The sequence below is a fragment of the Anomaloglossus baeobatrachus genome, chromosome 2 (assembly GCF_048569485.1).
Source record: "Anomaloglossus baeobatrachus isolate aAnoBae1 chromosome 2, aAnoBae1.hap1, whole genome shotgun sequence".
NCBI lineage: Eukaryota > Metazoa > Chordata > Amphibia > Anura > Aromobatidae > Anomaloglossus > Anomaloglossus baeobatrachus.
In genome coordinates this window covers 553,801,382-553,817,073 of record NC_134354.1, presented here as the reverse complement: position 1 = coordinate 553,817,073, position 15,692 = coordinate 553,801,382, and the positions used below count along the sequence as shown (strand labels likewise).

Here is a 15,692-nt window from a genome sequence, read left to right as displayed (position 1 = left end):
ATTCATTGATGATATTTTTATGGTGTGGAAAGGCAATGAAGCTGGACTAAAGAGGTTTATGGATGATTTGAATAAAAACGACTTGGGTCTCTTTTTCACTTTTGAGATGAATAAGTCAAAATTATCCTTTTTGGACCTTTTGATCGAGAAAGACTTGGGAGGCAACCTGGTAACGAGTACTTATCGTAAACCGACTTCAACTAACTCGTTACTAAAATGGGAAAGCAGTCACCCCCTGAGTTTGAAGAGGGGCATCCCTAAGGGACAGTTCGCCAGAATTCGGAGGAACTGCTCTGATGAATTGCATTTCAAAAACCAGTCTAAAGATCTAGAGAAAAGATTTCTTGAAAGAGGATATCCAGAACAAGTGATAAGTAGAGCGGCTGCTGACATAAAGAAGGTTAAAAGAACAGATCTTCTATACCCCCCTAAAAAATTGGTGAAGGACGAGGGCAGGGATGTGATGAGATTTATAACAACTTTCAACAATGGAGCGGGGGATGTAAGAGACATCCTTGAGAAGTATTGGCCCATATTGAAAATGGATGGTGATATAGGAGACCTTCTTACAGACAGGCCATCCGTTACGTATAGGAGAGCGAGATCGCTGAAGGACCGGCTGGTTCACAGCTATCTCGCCCCAAAAAATCCTTTTGAGGCTATACCAACGTTGAAGGGTTGTTTTAGATGTGACGGATGTATTGCCTGTAACTCCATCATAGTGGGAAACAAATTCCACAGTCAAGTGACCAAGAAAGAGTATGACATCCGGTCGTTTATTAATTGTAAAACACGAGGTGTGATATATAAGGCGACCTGTATATGCAATATGGAGTATGTAGGTAAAACTCGCAGGGAACTAAGACGACGGATAGGAGAACATCTGAGGGACATTAGACTTAATAATGATACATCATTGGCGAGGCACATTAATAAAGTACACAATGGAGACTCCACTGTTTTGAAATTTCAGGGTATCGATCACATCAGGCCTCCACCTAGAGGAGGGGACTGGGATAAGAGACTGTTGCAGCAAGAATCCAGATGGATTTTCTGGTTGAAAACACTTCATCCTAATGGTTTAAATGAAGAACTCTCTTTCGCACCCTTTATTTAGTGGTGTTGTAGGGTGAGCTTAGTTAGGAGGGTGAGATGTCGGCCGAGTGGGGGCGCCCACACATCGTTCTGTCTTACGGCGCCGACCCCCACGTGATAGGTAGGGCCATCCCTGAAATTTGGTTTAAGTAGGGTCAGGCTAATATCTATGTGGCGGTTTCTAATTCTATTTCTGATTGGTATTCTTAAAGGTTCCCCTGATGAACCTCATAGGTTTTGGAGGTTTGCTGTGATCGATATGGGCACAATTTATTGCTAGCTCTTCAGTAGGTTATTTTAATCTGACTATTAGTATGACATCGGAGCCCCTTTGCTATTTTGCCCTTTGAGTATAATATTGATTTTGAGCTTTTTTGAGGTCCCCATATTTCTGGGTGACATCCTTCTAAAGTGGGGCTTTTGTTCTCCACGGGTATGTCTTTGATTATTGTGGTGGTATGGCTGTGACCTTTTGAGTATGGTATGCAATCACCATTATACTGCTTGTGATATACACTGGTGAAACCGACTGTTCAAAATAAGCGGATATAAATCACTGAGTCATGAGCAGTCTGTTCTGTACAAACAATACCCTCCTAGTGATTACTTGTGAATGAATGCTGGAGGATTGGACGATTCTTTGAATCTGCATGCAAGCCGGAATGATACTGTGTGCCTGCAGTTTAATATCGGGCTGTTTCCCTTGTTTGTGTGACGTTCTGTCACATGACTTGCTGAGGGGAGGTGCACATCACCACGGCTACAGTGTAAACATCATGACGTGGTGTGCTCCTCTGCGGTCATGTGACCGGAATGGGCGGAAACCACGTCACACGCTGGTGCAGGGTGGGAACATTTAAACCCTGACAGTCTGCGGTGGCTCTCTTGTTAGAGCGAGAAGCACGGCCGCTCCTGCCATGTGGTGAGTCCCCCTGCTCTGTCTGCATGCTGTCATGGAATGAATCGTTCCTGACATGCTGATGTCTGTTTATCTATAAATGTATTTCAGCATGCCATTGCAAGTGAGGTCCATGGCTTGTGGGACCTGAATTGGATTGACCGCACATATGACTCCTGTTTTGAGTCTATGATCTTTGGTGAGTTTCTCCACATATGATTGTGTGATTAACCATTGATATGCTGATACTTATTGTTACTCTATATTTGTTTTGTTTCAGCATATGATGAACTTTTTGGACTCATTTTTTATGAGATCTGAGATGTAATTGCCACAATTATAAGCTCCCCTGATGAGTTTGCTTTTCTAACGAAACGCGTTGGGAGGTACAATTTCATAATCATGAGGTTCCGCCAGGAGGATGCCTGAACCCATTCGAATTTAATATGTGGTATATCAGAATTTGGTGAGATAATTCCAATTCTTTATTTATCAGTGGACTTTATGAAACTGGCACCTGATTCATGGGCAAAAAGTTCCACTTTATATTAGCGGTAATAGTCTACTTGTGGTTTGCATTGAACTCTTGAAAAGTAGGAGGGGCCAAACCTATTCTTGTATTGTTTGTTTGTTTGTCAGTGAGGATTATCCTCATTTTTATGAATAATTTAATTAAAAGTTAAATTTTAAAGAATTTTTTCTCGCATATGGTGACCCTATTGCGCAATACTGCTGTCCTGAGTAGCTTTATAATAAGCACTATAAAAATAAATGGTGGAAAGTTGTGTGTATTTAATTGACATTCATAGCCCATTTTTAGTCTATTCATAGCCCATTGTTAAAATACTGAATAAATATTAAAAAAATTAACTTGAAAAGTTTTACTTTTAACAAAAACATTCGTTTACCGTATACTGTTTAGTAAACCTGAAAACAATAATGTTTACATACTTTTTTTTAGACTTCTTCTACTTGTTAAAAAAACTAGATGATTTAGTATAGAAATATAAAATATAAATATACCAGGATTGCATGCACAGAGCATGTTGTAATTATCTATTAATTTATAGATTTTAATGTATCATCCAGATGCATTGTTCTTGTCCAAAAACACAAGCAAAAACAATATTGAATATTGCATAAAACTAGTACTGAGAAAAAAAGCTGAATATCCTGCCTAAAACTTTGCATACCATTGTTTATAAACATATGGAAAAACATTGTTGGTACCCTTTTAAGAAGAACGCGTAATGGTCACTAATAATTTGAGACTAACAAAAGTGATTTTAAATTTAAATTTACTGAATTAAATCACAAAAAAATTTAAAATATTGAAGTGGTAAATCTGCCAAATGTAAAAGGTTGCAGCAGGGGTAGAGTCAATAAACTATAACTTTTAATCTGCAATAGATAAAATATGAATAAAGTGCAAATGCATGGCTGATGGTCCATTATTATGAAATTTTCACACTGATAAACCAAAAACAGACCACCGCCTAGACGGACAAAATTATTGGAAAAATCTCAACATGTATCATGTCATCCATCTGTGTCTTGAAAATCTCATGGAAAGGTGCCCAGAGTGGGGGATTTAGCAAATCTACACAATACCCTTATGCTCCTATTCCATGAAAATTCCATAAAAATGGACCATCAGCCATGCATTTCAACTTTATTTGATACTAGCTGTACTACCCGGCTTCGCCCGGGTTGATAACTGCTGTTAACAAAATAGAATGTATTAACATTCCTGGGATAGAATGTATAAATAGAATATATTAACGCCTGGGATAGTAACTGTCTCTCTGCTTCTCTCCAATTCTCTGTCTGTCTCCCCCTCTGTATATATCTCTATGTCTCTCTATCTTTGTCTGTCTGTCTCTTTCCCTGTCTGTCTCTGACTTTCTCTGTCTCTTTCTCCGTCTGTCTGAATCTCTTTCCCTGTCTGTCTGTCTGTCTGTCTATCTCTTTCCTTGTCTGTCTATCTATGTCACTTTCGCTGTCTGTCTCTTTCCCTGTCTGTCTCTTTCCCTCTCTTTCCCTGTCTGTCTGTTTCCCTGTGTCTGTCTCTTTACCTGTCTGTGTCTGTCTCTTAACCTGTCTTTCTCTTTCCCTCTCTTTCCCTGTCTGTCTCTTTCCCTGTCAGTCTCTCTTTGTCTGTCTCTTTGTGTCTGTCTCTTACCCTGTCTATGTCTGTTTCTTACCCTGTCTGTGTCTGTCTCTTTCCCTGTCTGTGTCTGCCTCTTTCCCTGGCTGCTTTGTGACACGCCAACATTCCATATAAGGGCGTGGCTGCGCATTCTTCTGAAGTTCTGGCTGCACTGTGGCTCCCAACTCCATTCGCTTTAATGGAGGCAGTTTTTTTGGCGAATAACGGTAAAGAGCGGGGTTAAAATTTCCCCTCGAAACATAGCCTATGACGCTCTCGGGGTCCAGAAGTGTGAGCGTGCAAAATTTTGTGGCTGTAGCTGCGACAGTGCGGATGCCAATCCCGGACATACACACACACACACACACACACACACACACATACACACACACATTCAGCTTTATATATTAGATATTTTTTGCAATATAGTATTTATTGTGTTTAGCACATGTTTTTTTTAAGTTTCACAACACCCACCTGTCCATTTTTTTTCCAGCACAATTGCATTTGGGTTAAATAGCTGCGGGCAGGTGCAATATTGTTCATTTGTACAATCCTGCAGGATTTGATGTTTATTTGTACCCCATTTTGTATCAATGTTCATATTTTATCTTTTGCTAATTAAAAGTTATGTTTTATTGGCTCTACCACTGCTGCAACCTAAATTTACTGAATATCAACTAATGAAAATCAGACTTAGCTTTTGAATTGAGATTCAACAGAAAAAAAATAGAAATAGACTAGATAAAAATAATGGTACCCCTAGAAATGATTGAAAATAATTTGGCCACAGTGATATGTTAAATTAAGTTGTGTCCTGTGATTAGCATCACAGTGTTATGGGAGTGATAAGTAACTTAAGCAGAGGCACCTAGACTGGCTCTCAGACTAAGAACCCTGTTCTTCCCCTTATCCCAGAGGTATGCCCTATTGTAGTGATGTCTGGACCGCCATCATGATCCTAATTCCTGTTTGAACCTTGGTTTAACCCACCCTCTCCCTCACTCCTGGGGAAAGCCGGTACCAAAGTAACAAACTCAATAAATAACGCAGACAAAGGAGAACCAAAACACATACACACTGTAGTCAGACACAGGTAAGAGACAACATGTGCAGAGGAAGAAATAAGATACAGAGAGGAATCAATCTGACAAAAGGGAAATTTCTACATCACACAAGATAACAACAGATCACCACAAACTGGATGACATGCTAAAGACTGGAATTGCTGAAGCAATAATCAGCAATGAGGAGCTGGATCCAGCACCTTGTCAAGGGTGGAGGTGGCTGTGAGTGGCTATGAGCAACTGCAGCTCCTACCAGTAGTTTTCAAGCCAGCAGGAATTAAATACTACTGGACTGATGAGCAGTGAACAAGAAACAGCTAATGCCCACCTCTGGCTTAACAACTAAAAGTCACCAGATTGTCAGTCCGACTCTGCAGTGTGAACAGAGTCCATGCTGCAATGTCACTTGGTGAGTTCAGAGTAGAACATCGCATGACACACAGGTGTCTACAAACTTGTAATTAGTCTGTCTTCATATTTAAAGGTTTAAAAAGTAGTCAGTGGGCTGTTTGGTATCATGGTTTGATATCATGGCCCAACTGACGTTAAGAAAACACTAACTATATTCGAGAAATACAAGCTCACTAATAATTCCAGGCTTGAAGCTCTAGTCTTTGATACCTCCCTGATCTAAAACTCACTAGAATTATATGTTACTGATCTCACAAATTTGCTGGACTGTCTACGGAATCCATGTCAGGAAGTTGTTAATTTTATTTGTTGTTTAGTTATGTTTTTCAAAAAGTTAATTCATAAGCAATTGATTTGACCAACAAAATATACTGCTTGATGTATCAACACTAACAAACTGGAGGGTCAAAATATGTGCATTTTCTTAACCTTGTTATTACTATCTATATGTCCTTAAATTTTGTAATGCATGATTTTAAGATTTGTTAACTACAAAACCTAATAAAAATCATTTGAATAGGTATCATGGTTTGTACCACACAGAACATAGAGCAAACAAAGCTGAGGAGAGAGTTGTCTTGGGAAATTAGAAGGAAAATTATAGACAAACATTGTAAAGGTAAAATATTTAAATTGTTTCAAAACACCATTGATATTCCTGTTACTACAGTTGCATATTTTATTTTGAAGTCTAAGGTTTATGGAACTTTAACCAATTTCTGCACATGGCAGCAAGAGTATAATTGATGACAAATTGAAGATATGAATGATGAGTGGTAGTCAAAGAGCCCAAGACAAAATCCAAAGAGATGAGAGGCAAACTCCAAGGTCAAGGTACATCAATATCAGATTGCACACCTCTGAATGGCTTTGGGATGAAGACGTCCACAACCTCTTGACCGTCTTGACCGAAGTGGACTTCATGAAAGACTATTGAGGAGGAAACTACAGTTGAAAGGAAACCATAAAAATGAGACTGGACCTGCCAAAATGAATATCGACAAACCACAAAGCTTCTGGGAGAATATCCTTTGGACAGATGGGACAATACTGGATATTTTTAGCACATCACATTATCTCTAAGTTCACAGAAGTAAAAGTAAAGCACAAAAGGGCATTGTACCTACTGTAAGACATGGAGCAGGCTAGAATATGGTATGGAGCCTTCTTGCTATATTATAATTGTGTTTTAATTCTGTACAGGTGTAAAAGGAGAAAGGAAGACTGCCTTTCTTTACTATACTACAAGTGGGAATAATTCCTGCCAATGTGCAAAAGGTCTAGGCTTACCTTTGTGAAAGGGGAAGAAGGGCAGGAAACATACTTATTCCTGCACAAAAGATCTATTCCCAATATCACATATATACTGTATATATTACCAAGCGTATAATTACACTGTTACTATTGCTTACTTTATCTACCTGGTGTATCCCAAACAAGTGTAGACTTAAGATAATTTTTTGCAATAATAAAATATTACAAGTTTATTATTCATTAACAAGACTACACTTAATACACAGTATAATACTAGCACATGTAAAAGCATGTACTAAATTATACACACATACAATACAGGATACACCAGTAAATAATATCTTTACAAATACACATTTAAACCTACAATATCATACCACCCCAAAGACTATAGCACTCACACAAGATAAAATCCCATCCAACATTTAACACTATCTATACTCAGTCATGTTGGTTCTCCTGTCCTTGCGTGTAGCCAGCCAGAGAGGAAGAGAGTGCAAAAAGGGGCCTCACAGGGTATGAGGACACCTTAAAAAGGGGCCTGTGACCAAGATTAATTTTCCCTATGATTGGCTGTAACCTGTGATGTCCATGGGGGCATGTGTACAGTCAAGTGTTGGAGACTCTTCCCAACCTGGCTGAGGATTCAAACACATGGTCTCCTTTATTTTCTACCATCCCCCTTCTAGCACAAGATAGTGGTATATATTATCATATATTATTTCACAATTAACTTCCCTGCTACAATCCCACTGTTGTCGAGAACATGACAATTATGAATTATTGAATTATGAGGGAAGTTTTGTGCTGGATTAATATGTGTCTGCTCAACCCTATAACTGATAATAGTTCAGGATGGAATTAAGTATTATACTTAAGTATCTAAACATCATCCATTCTGGTAACTCCTCCCTGCTGTACCTTAACCATGTCCATCCACAGAATATACCGTCTTCATCCTGGCATGCTGGTGTGTTGGGACTGCCTGGTGTCACATCCAGTTATTGGGCCTGATCATGTGGAGCCCCTCCCCCATTCTGGGGTATCATTATTCATGGCCTGTCTATACACCCTCACCCTGGCAGTCATTCTTTCCTGGTGTGATTTTACGAACTACATCATTGTGAATCCTATAGTATCCATCTTCCCAAAGTTTGTTATTACTAGTCAGACTCTAGAAGGGCTCCACCCAGATAGACCGTAGGTAACCCACATAATTATACACCCCTTACCCTGCCAGATTTACCATTGATAAGATTCATCCATGAATACATACATAGGTTTATGCACAGCAGGTTTGAATTTTTAGTGTGGGGCATGATGTCAGTGATACCCAAGTTAACTGATGGATAGAAACACAGTTCATTTAATCAACTCTCAATCTATCCCATAATAGCATCACCAATTGCTAGGGTTGAAGTGGAACATAACTATGAAATGAGGGGAGCTGTAACTAAAAAATCTTAATCTATTTTCTCATTCACACAACATGACACAAACAACTTTTTTACACAAAATATATAACTTTTCTTCAAGTGCATTTAGAGACTGAAGATAAAAATACCAAATATCTCCTACTTCAGAAGGCACATGCAGATCATTGACCCATGTGTATATGGATTAACTTCTGGTGATAAATGCACGAACACCTGCACTTATGCCTAAAGTGTCCAAATGCATACTTCTAAAATTAGTAGGGGTGCAATACCCAGACATACACAACAAGCACAACATTAACATATATTTATATGTGCAATATATATTAGATCCGGGGTTAACGACTGGATTAATCTTTAGTCCTTTAGACACCATCTCTGGCTTTGTTTAATGCTCAGCCTTATCCCTGTGCTGTTAAGTAGTCAGTCTTTTGGTACTTCTGAAATCTGATGCAGTCCAGTATATAATGATAAAAATTTGAGGCAGTCCAGTATAAATGATAATGATCACAACAAAGAGGACATTGACAATGTAATAAATATGAAAAGAGTGAGGTAATTTTGGGGCTATAAGTGAACAAACTCTCCCACCCTCCCACCATGACGCTGAAGTCTTTATGGTGTGTTGTATCATGTTTCTTGTTGGGGCTGGTGGCATGAGTCTCCAACTCTATAAGTTTTCTCTTTATGGCTGAAATCTCAAAGGGGATTTTTTTTGTTCATTGCCAAACTCACACGGGACTTTCGAGAGCATCTTAAAAAGAAAAAGTCTGGGATTTCTCCAGGTGCAGTTAGTATATAATACACACAACGTTTTATTTTATGCTCCACTGCCTCACAAAACTCACTCTTTCTATAGCATATATGTGGATGTAGCTGTTCTATCAGGGTCACCTCCCCATATTAACCTTTAGTATATCTTGATCCCAGACAATACATGCAATATTCCTTAGTCTGTCCCTAGTCCATTTTTTCTGTATTCTCTATCCAGCCTACTAACTTGTACTGTCCTTATAAAAACAAACAAACTTAGATACACTGTTTTTATCTGTCTCCTACATCAAGATTTAAATAAGCAATATGCTATTCTCCAAGCTTCAAGGTTTAAGCATAATGGTTAATCCATGCATGCCCCTCTGCCTGTTTTAGCTCACATCATGACTGTAGAGGAAAATATGAAAAAACAGTTTCTCAATCTACATTCCAGCCATCTATTGCAATATAAAAGAATTAACATCCGACCCTTGCATCTACCCAACTTAGAGGACAAAGCAATTTACATTTCCTGTTCTTAAAACAAAAATGTACAAGCGCATACATTTAATAGGATGTCTGATAGAAAAAATACAGACAGAAAGCAACAGTCTAAAGGCCCCTTTGCACACTGAGACTTTCTAGCGATCCCACCAGCGATCCCAACCTGGCCGGGATCGCTAAAAAGTCCCTGGTGAGTCGCTGGTGAGCTGTCAAACAGGCAAACCTGGAAAACGACGCAACAGCGATACGGACCTGCAGAACAACCTAGCTAGTCATTGGGGACGTTGTAAAGCAGCTTTTTGAAAGGGAAGTCACTAACAAAGTCGCTGTAAAGGCCCCTTTACACACTGAGACTTTCTAGCGATCATGCTACACAGCGGGAAACAAAGGACCAAAGAATGGTCCTGAGAGATGTGTAGTGATCAGCAACTTCACAGCAGGGGCCAGGTCGCTGATGTGTTTCACACTGCAATGTCGCTGGGGAGGTCGCTATTACGTCACAAAACCAGTGATGTTACAACGATGTCGTTTGCGATGTTGCAGTGTGTAAAGGGGCCTTAAGGCAGGATTCACATTTAAACTCACATAACAACTTAGATTACACTTATCTTACTGCTTGTCTAGGCCTCATAGATCTAACCATTATTTCAGTTACCAAAAACTACATTACATTTACGGCCCCCTTGAATTTTTCAAACTTTTCCCACATTTCAGGCTTCAAACATAAAGATAAAAAGTTTAATGTTATGGAGAAGAATCAACAACAAGTGGGACACAATTGTAAAGTTGAACGAATTTTATTGCTTATTTTTAACTTTTTTAAAAAATAAATAACTGAAAAGTGGGGCGTGCAATATTATTCATCCCCTTTACTTTCATTGCAGCAACCTCACTCCAGAAGTTCATTGAGGATCTCTGAATGATCCACTGTTGTCTTAAATGACTGGTGATGATAAATATAAGTCACCTGTGTGTAATCAAGTCTCCGTATAAATGCACTTGCTCTGTGATAGTCTTAGTGTTCTGTTTAAAGCGCAGATAGAATCATGAAGACCAAGGAGCCCAACAGGCAGGTCCTTGATACTGCTGTGGAGAAGTTTAAAGCCGGATTTGGTTACAAAAAGATTTTCAAAACTTTAAACATCCCAAGGAGCACTGTGCAAGTGATCATATTGAAATGGAAGGAGTATCATACCACTGCAAATCTACAAAGACCCGGCCGTCCATCCAAACTTTCAGCTCAAACAAGAAGACTGATTAGAGATGCAGCCAAAAGGACCATGATCACTCTGGATGAACTTCAGAGATCTACAGCTGAGGTGGGAGAGTCTGTCCGTAGGACAACAATCAGTCGTACACTGCACAAATCTGGCCTTTATGGAAGAGTGGCAAGGAGAAAGCCATTTCTCAAATATATCCATAAAAAGTGTTGTTTAAAGTTTGCCACAAGCCACCTGGGAGACACACCAACATGTGGAAGAAGGTGCTCTGGCCAGATAAAACCAAAATCAAACTATTTGGGCACATTGCCAAACGATATATTTGGCATAAAAGCAACACAGCTCATCACCCTGAACACACCATCCCCATTGTCAAACATGGTGGTGACAGCATCATGGTTTGGGCCTGCTTTTCTTCAGCAGGGACATGGAAGATAGTTAAAATTGATGAGAAGATGGATGGAGCCAAATACAGGACCATTCTTGAAGAAAACCTGTTGGAGTCTGCAAAAGACCTGAGACTGGGACGGAGATTTGTCTTCCAACAAGATAATGATCCCAAACATAAAGCAAAATCTACAATGGAATGGTTCACAAATAAACGTATCCAGGTGTTAGAATGGTCAACTCAAAGTCCAGACCTGAATTCAATCGAGAATCTGTGGAAAGAGCTGAAAACTGCTGTTCACAAACGCTTTCCATCCAACCTCACTTATTTCAAACTATTTGCAAAGGAAGATGTTAGGTCCAGGTGGTGGATCCACTGGGCCGTGCACCCCACCGGAGGCCTGGGTGCACGGTAGCTGGAGCACTAGCGTGGCAAGGACAGCGTCCCACAGGGGACGGGTAGAACAGAGTCACTGAGACTTCAGAGTTCCTGGAAACAGTGCAGGAAGCCGGCACAGGTGATAGCAGGACACGGCACCAGGGGACCTGAGCATCTAGCTTTCAAGACAAGGCTTACAAGACACGTTGATCAGGCCTCGCCCACATGGAAAGGCCAGTCTTATATACCCAGCACAGCCTCATGTCATATCCTGCTTCAGCAGTCCTGGGCCCATAAGACCAGGTGAGTGGGCGCGGCCCAACCCTATACAGAAGCATGAGTCTAGGACTCAGAGTCAGACACATGAGACTGGGGACAGGACACAAGAGAGCACGAGTGGGAGCGGCAGCCATGACCAGCGAACACGTGGACTGGATCAGTGGGTAAGGAGCGGTGCAATGACGGTGAGGCCGGATCAGTGGGTACGGAGCTTTGCTAGTATGGTGCGACCGGATCAGTGGGTAAGGAGTGGTGCCGAGGCATCGGGAGTGTGACAGAAGAATGGGCAAGAATTTCAGTCTCTCGATGTGCAAAACTGATAGAGACATACCCCAAGCGACTTGCAGCTGTATTCGCAGCAAAAAGTGGCGCTACAAAGTATTGACTTAAAGTGGACGAATACTATTGCACGCCCAACTTTTCAGTTATTTATTTTTTAAAAAAGTTTAAAATAAGCAAAACATTTCGTTCAACTTCACAATTGTGTCCCACTTGTTGTTGATTCTTCACCATAACATTACATTTTTATCTTTATGTTTGAAGCCTAAAATGTGGGAAAATGTTGAAAACTTCAAGGGAGCCGAATACTTTTGCAAGGCACTGTACATTTCTAACCTCCTTCACAATAATGCTGGACTTACAGTTCCTGGAAATATGTCCAAACAGATCCATGTTCCTTCTCTATTTTAGTCCCTGACCATTTACAAAACCTGGCAATGTGACCTTATCCATTACAGGCATAGCATCTAACACATGCCATGCTTGATTTTGGGTATCTAAAAGTACATGGTTTGTTCTCTTTAGAATTTTTAAATTCTTCCATTAGTATTGAGAACTTTTAACTATTTTACTTTTACATTATTTCTTACTTTTAGAAATCACATGCTCACTTTTACATTTGTTATATCCATCATTTATTCTATCTCTCCCCCTTTGTTGCCCAATATAGGGCAAGACTGGTTTAGAATCAGGCCTTGGTTTCTCAGACAATAAGGAAGGCAACATGCTTGAAAAATCATTGATGATATTCTGCATACTAGTGATCTTTTTAGAACTAGCAGCAAGTTTGACATTCAACTGATCAATTGTCGCATTCTTTTCTTTGACCTCACCATTAAACTGAGTCAGCTTTTTCTGAATATCATCAGAATGTTTTTTCATCTCCAGCAGTTGTTGTGACTCAAGCATGGAGATCTGCTTCTCTCTCAATTTTAACTTGCTCTGTCTCTTCCACTTTTGTCTGTAGACAGCATTGGCAGTGAAAATTTGTAGAATCTCTGCACAATGATTCCTAGCTTACCAAGCATATAGAGCTGATTTTTTTATTTTTTGAAAAATACTTCTACTGATGTAGAACTTATCAATGCCTGGTCCAGCAAAGTGGACCAGAGCATGTCTGTGGACTTATATGTGTTGGGAATTACAAGGTTTAATGTGCTATTTTTACTTAGGTGTTTCACTGTGGTGAAGTTGATAATCACTCGTCCGGCAGCCATGTTGCTCAGTGTTGTCTCTTCCTTCGTCCTTCTGCTGCTTGAAAACAGGTCCAACACCGGATTGCATTGTTTTCCCACCAGCTGGAATCCTTAGATAGCCCAAACCTCAATGGTCTTTGAATGATATGACTTGATGATATTGCTTCCACGAGCCATCTTGGCTTTGTCTTTTTTGTCCCTGGGGAACAGTGACTGCTTGTGTGGAGATAACCCCAAACACTGCTTATAAAGCAAACAAAAAAAAATGTTATTACCCTTAAGGCTACTTTACACGCTGCGATATCGGTCCCGATATCGCTAGCGTGGGTACCCGCCCCCATCTGTTGTGCGACACGGGCAAATCGCTGCCCGTGCCGCACAACATTGCGCAGACCCATCACACATACTTACCTGCCCAGCAACGTCGCAGTGACCGGCGAACCGCCTCCTTTCTAAGGGGGCGGTCCGTGCGGCGTCACAGCGATGTCACTGAGCGGCCGACCCAATAGAAGCGGAGGGGCGGAGATGAGTTGCCGGAACATCCCGCCCACCTCCTTCCTTCCTCATAGCGGCCGGGAGGCAGGTAAGGAGAGGTTCCTTGTTCCTGCGGCATCACACATAGCGATGTGTGCTGCCGCAGGAGTGACGAACTACATCGTTACTGCTGCAGTAAAGATAATCGAGAATGGACCCCCATGTCACCGATGAGCGATTTTGAACGTTTTTGCAACGATGCAAAATCGCTCATCGGTGTCACACGCAGCAACATCGCTAATGCGGCCGGATGTGCGTCACAAATTCCGTAACCCCAACAACTCCGCATTAGCGATGTTGCAGCGTGTAAAGCCCCATTTAGGACACAAAATGCATTGATTCTTTGGTTCTCTGACTTTACTCTAAAGGCCCAGTCACACTAAACAACTTACCAGCGATCCCAACAACGATACAACCTGATAGGGATCGCTGGTAAGTTGCTAGGAGGTTGCTGGTGAGATGTCACACTAAGCGATGCGTCAGTGATCCCACCAGCAACCTGACCTGGCAGGGATCGCTGGAGCGTCGCTACACATGGGAGCATGCTGCGCTTAGTAACTAAGGTAAATATCGGGTAACCAACCCGATATTTACCTTGGTTACCAGCGCACACCGCTTAGCGCTGGCTCCCTGCACACCTAGTCACAGTACACATCGGGTTAATTACCCAATGTGTACTCTGCTACGTGTGCAGGCAGCAGGGAGCCGGCTTCTGCGGACACTGGTAACCACGGTAAACATCGGGTAACCAAGAAGACCTTCCCTTGGTTACCCGATATTTACCTTCGTTACCAGCGTTCGCCGCTCTCACACTGCTAGTGCCAGCTCCCTGTTCCCTGCACTCCTAACCACAGTACACATCGGGTTAATTACCCGATGTTTAGTTTGGCTATGTGTGCAGGGAGCAGGGACAACTGGGGTAATATTTTTGGGGGTTGATGTCAGCTTTGCAAACTCAGCTGAAATCAAGACCAGGGGTTAGTAACGAAGAGGAATCTATCAGACACCCACATTACTAATCAAGTAACTGTCATGTAAAAATACACACAGATACACAGGGCCAAATAGTTTATCTGAATAAAGTCTCACCACATTACCATGAAGATCCAATGTAATCCATTGTGTAGTGGTCCCACAACATCAACCAAAACTGTGCTCCAACCAATGAAGCCTTGTTCAGAGAACGAAGCTCCATAGTTCACTCTAGGTCAGTGACAGGAACAAAATTTCTCATTTCATGATGTGAGTAACTCAGTGACATCATTATACATGAAAATTTTTTTGGGTCTGGCGCTGACCAGTACTGACTCTAGAGGTAACTTCTGATCAGCGCCAGACCCAGAATTTCTCACGCGAGGTGATGTCACTGAGTTACTGATGTACTGATGTCCCTGTGTGTGAGAAACTGTGGATCTAGTGCCCATGGTTATCTAGCCCTTCACAGCCTAAAAATAACAGCCTGCAGCTGCCCCAGAATTAGTGCCTCACATTAGATGCGCCAATTCTGGCACTCTACTTGGTTTAGTCCAATTTCCTTGGTGCGGAAACAATCTGGATAACAGGTTAGAGAGTTGATGTAAGCTGTGTAATGTTAGCAGGCAGCTAGCTCAAGGGTTAGTAATAGAGAAGTGTATATTGGACACATCCATTACTAACATTATAAGTGTAAAGTTAAAAAAAGAAACACAGGGAAAAAAATAGTTTGTTTCAATAAATACTGAGCAGGCAGTGGACTAGGAAATCATGAAGGGGGAGATCCTGGTATAGTTAGGCGTAAAAATGTTAGTGTGGGTCCAGCAGGGGCATCAATGCAAATTTAAACCTTCCTGGTGGAAGCTGGTAAAATTGTGT

General features: G+C 41.0%; 1 protein-coding gene and 1 long non-coding RNA gene across 2 annotated transcripts in view; one reads left to right on the top strand and one right to left on the bottom strand.

Moving 5' to 3' along the window:
• The first annotated feature begins 1,936 nt into the window (after window positions 1–1,936).
• LOC142290380 (uncharacterized) lies at window positions 1,937–2,592 on the top strand. The gene is made up of 3 exons (XR_012750280.1): window positions 1,937–2,017; window positions 2,105–2,192; window positions 2,274–2,592. It is a non-coding gene; the product is annotated as an uncharacterized LOC142290380 (long non-coding RNA).
• A 9,921-nt stretch (window positions 2,593–12,513) lies between these two features.
• Window positions 12,514–15,692, bottom strand: part of LOC142289895 (uncharacterized) — an 83,346-nt gene continuing 80,167 nt past the window's right edge. The window contains exons 4-5 of the mRNA XM_075333836.1: window positions 12,702–13,109; window positions 12,514–12,608 (exon numbers count right to left, since the gene is read on the bottom strand). Of these exons, the coding sequence (XP_075189951.1) occupies window positions 12,514–12,608; window positions 12,702–13,109 (503 nt within the window). The remainder of the gene's footprint in view (window positions 12,609–12,701; window positions 13,110–15,692) is intronic.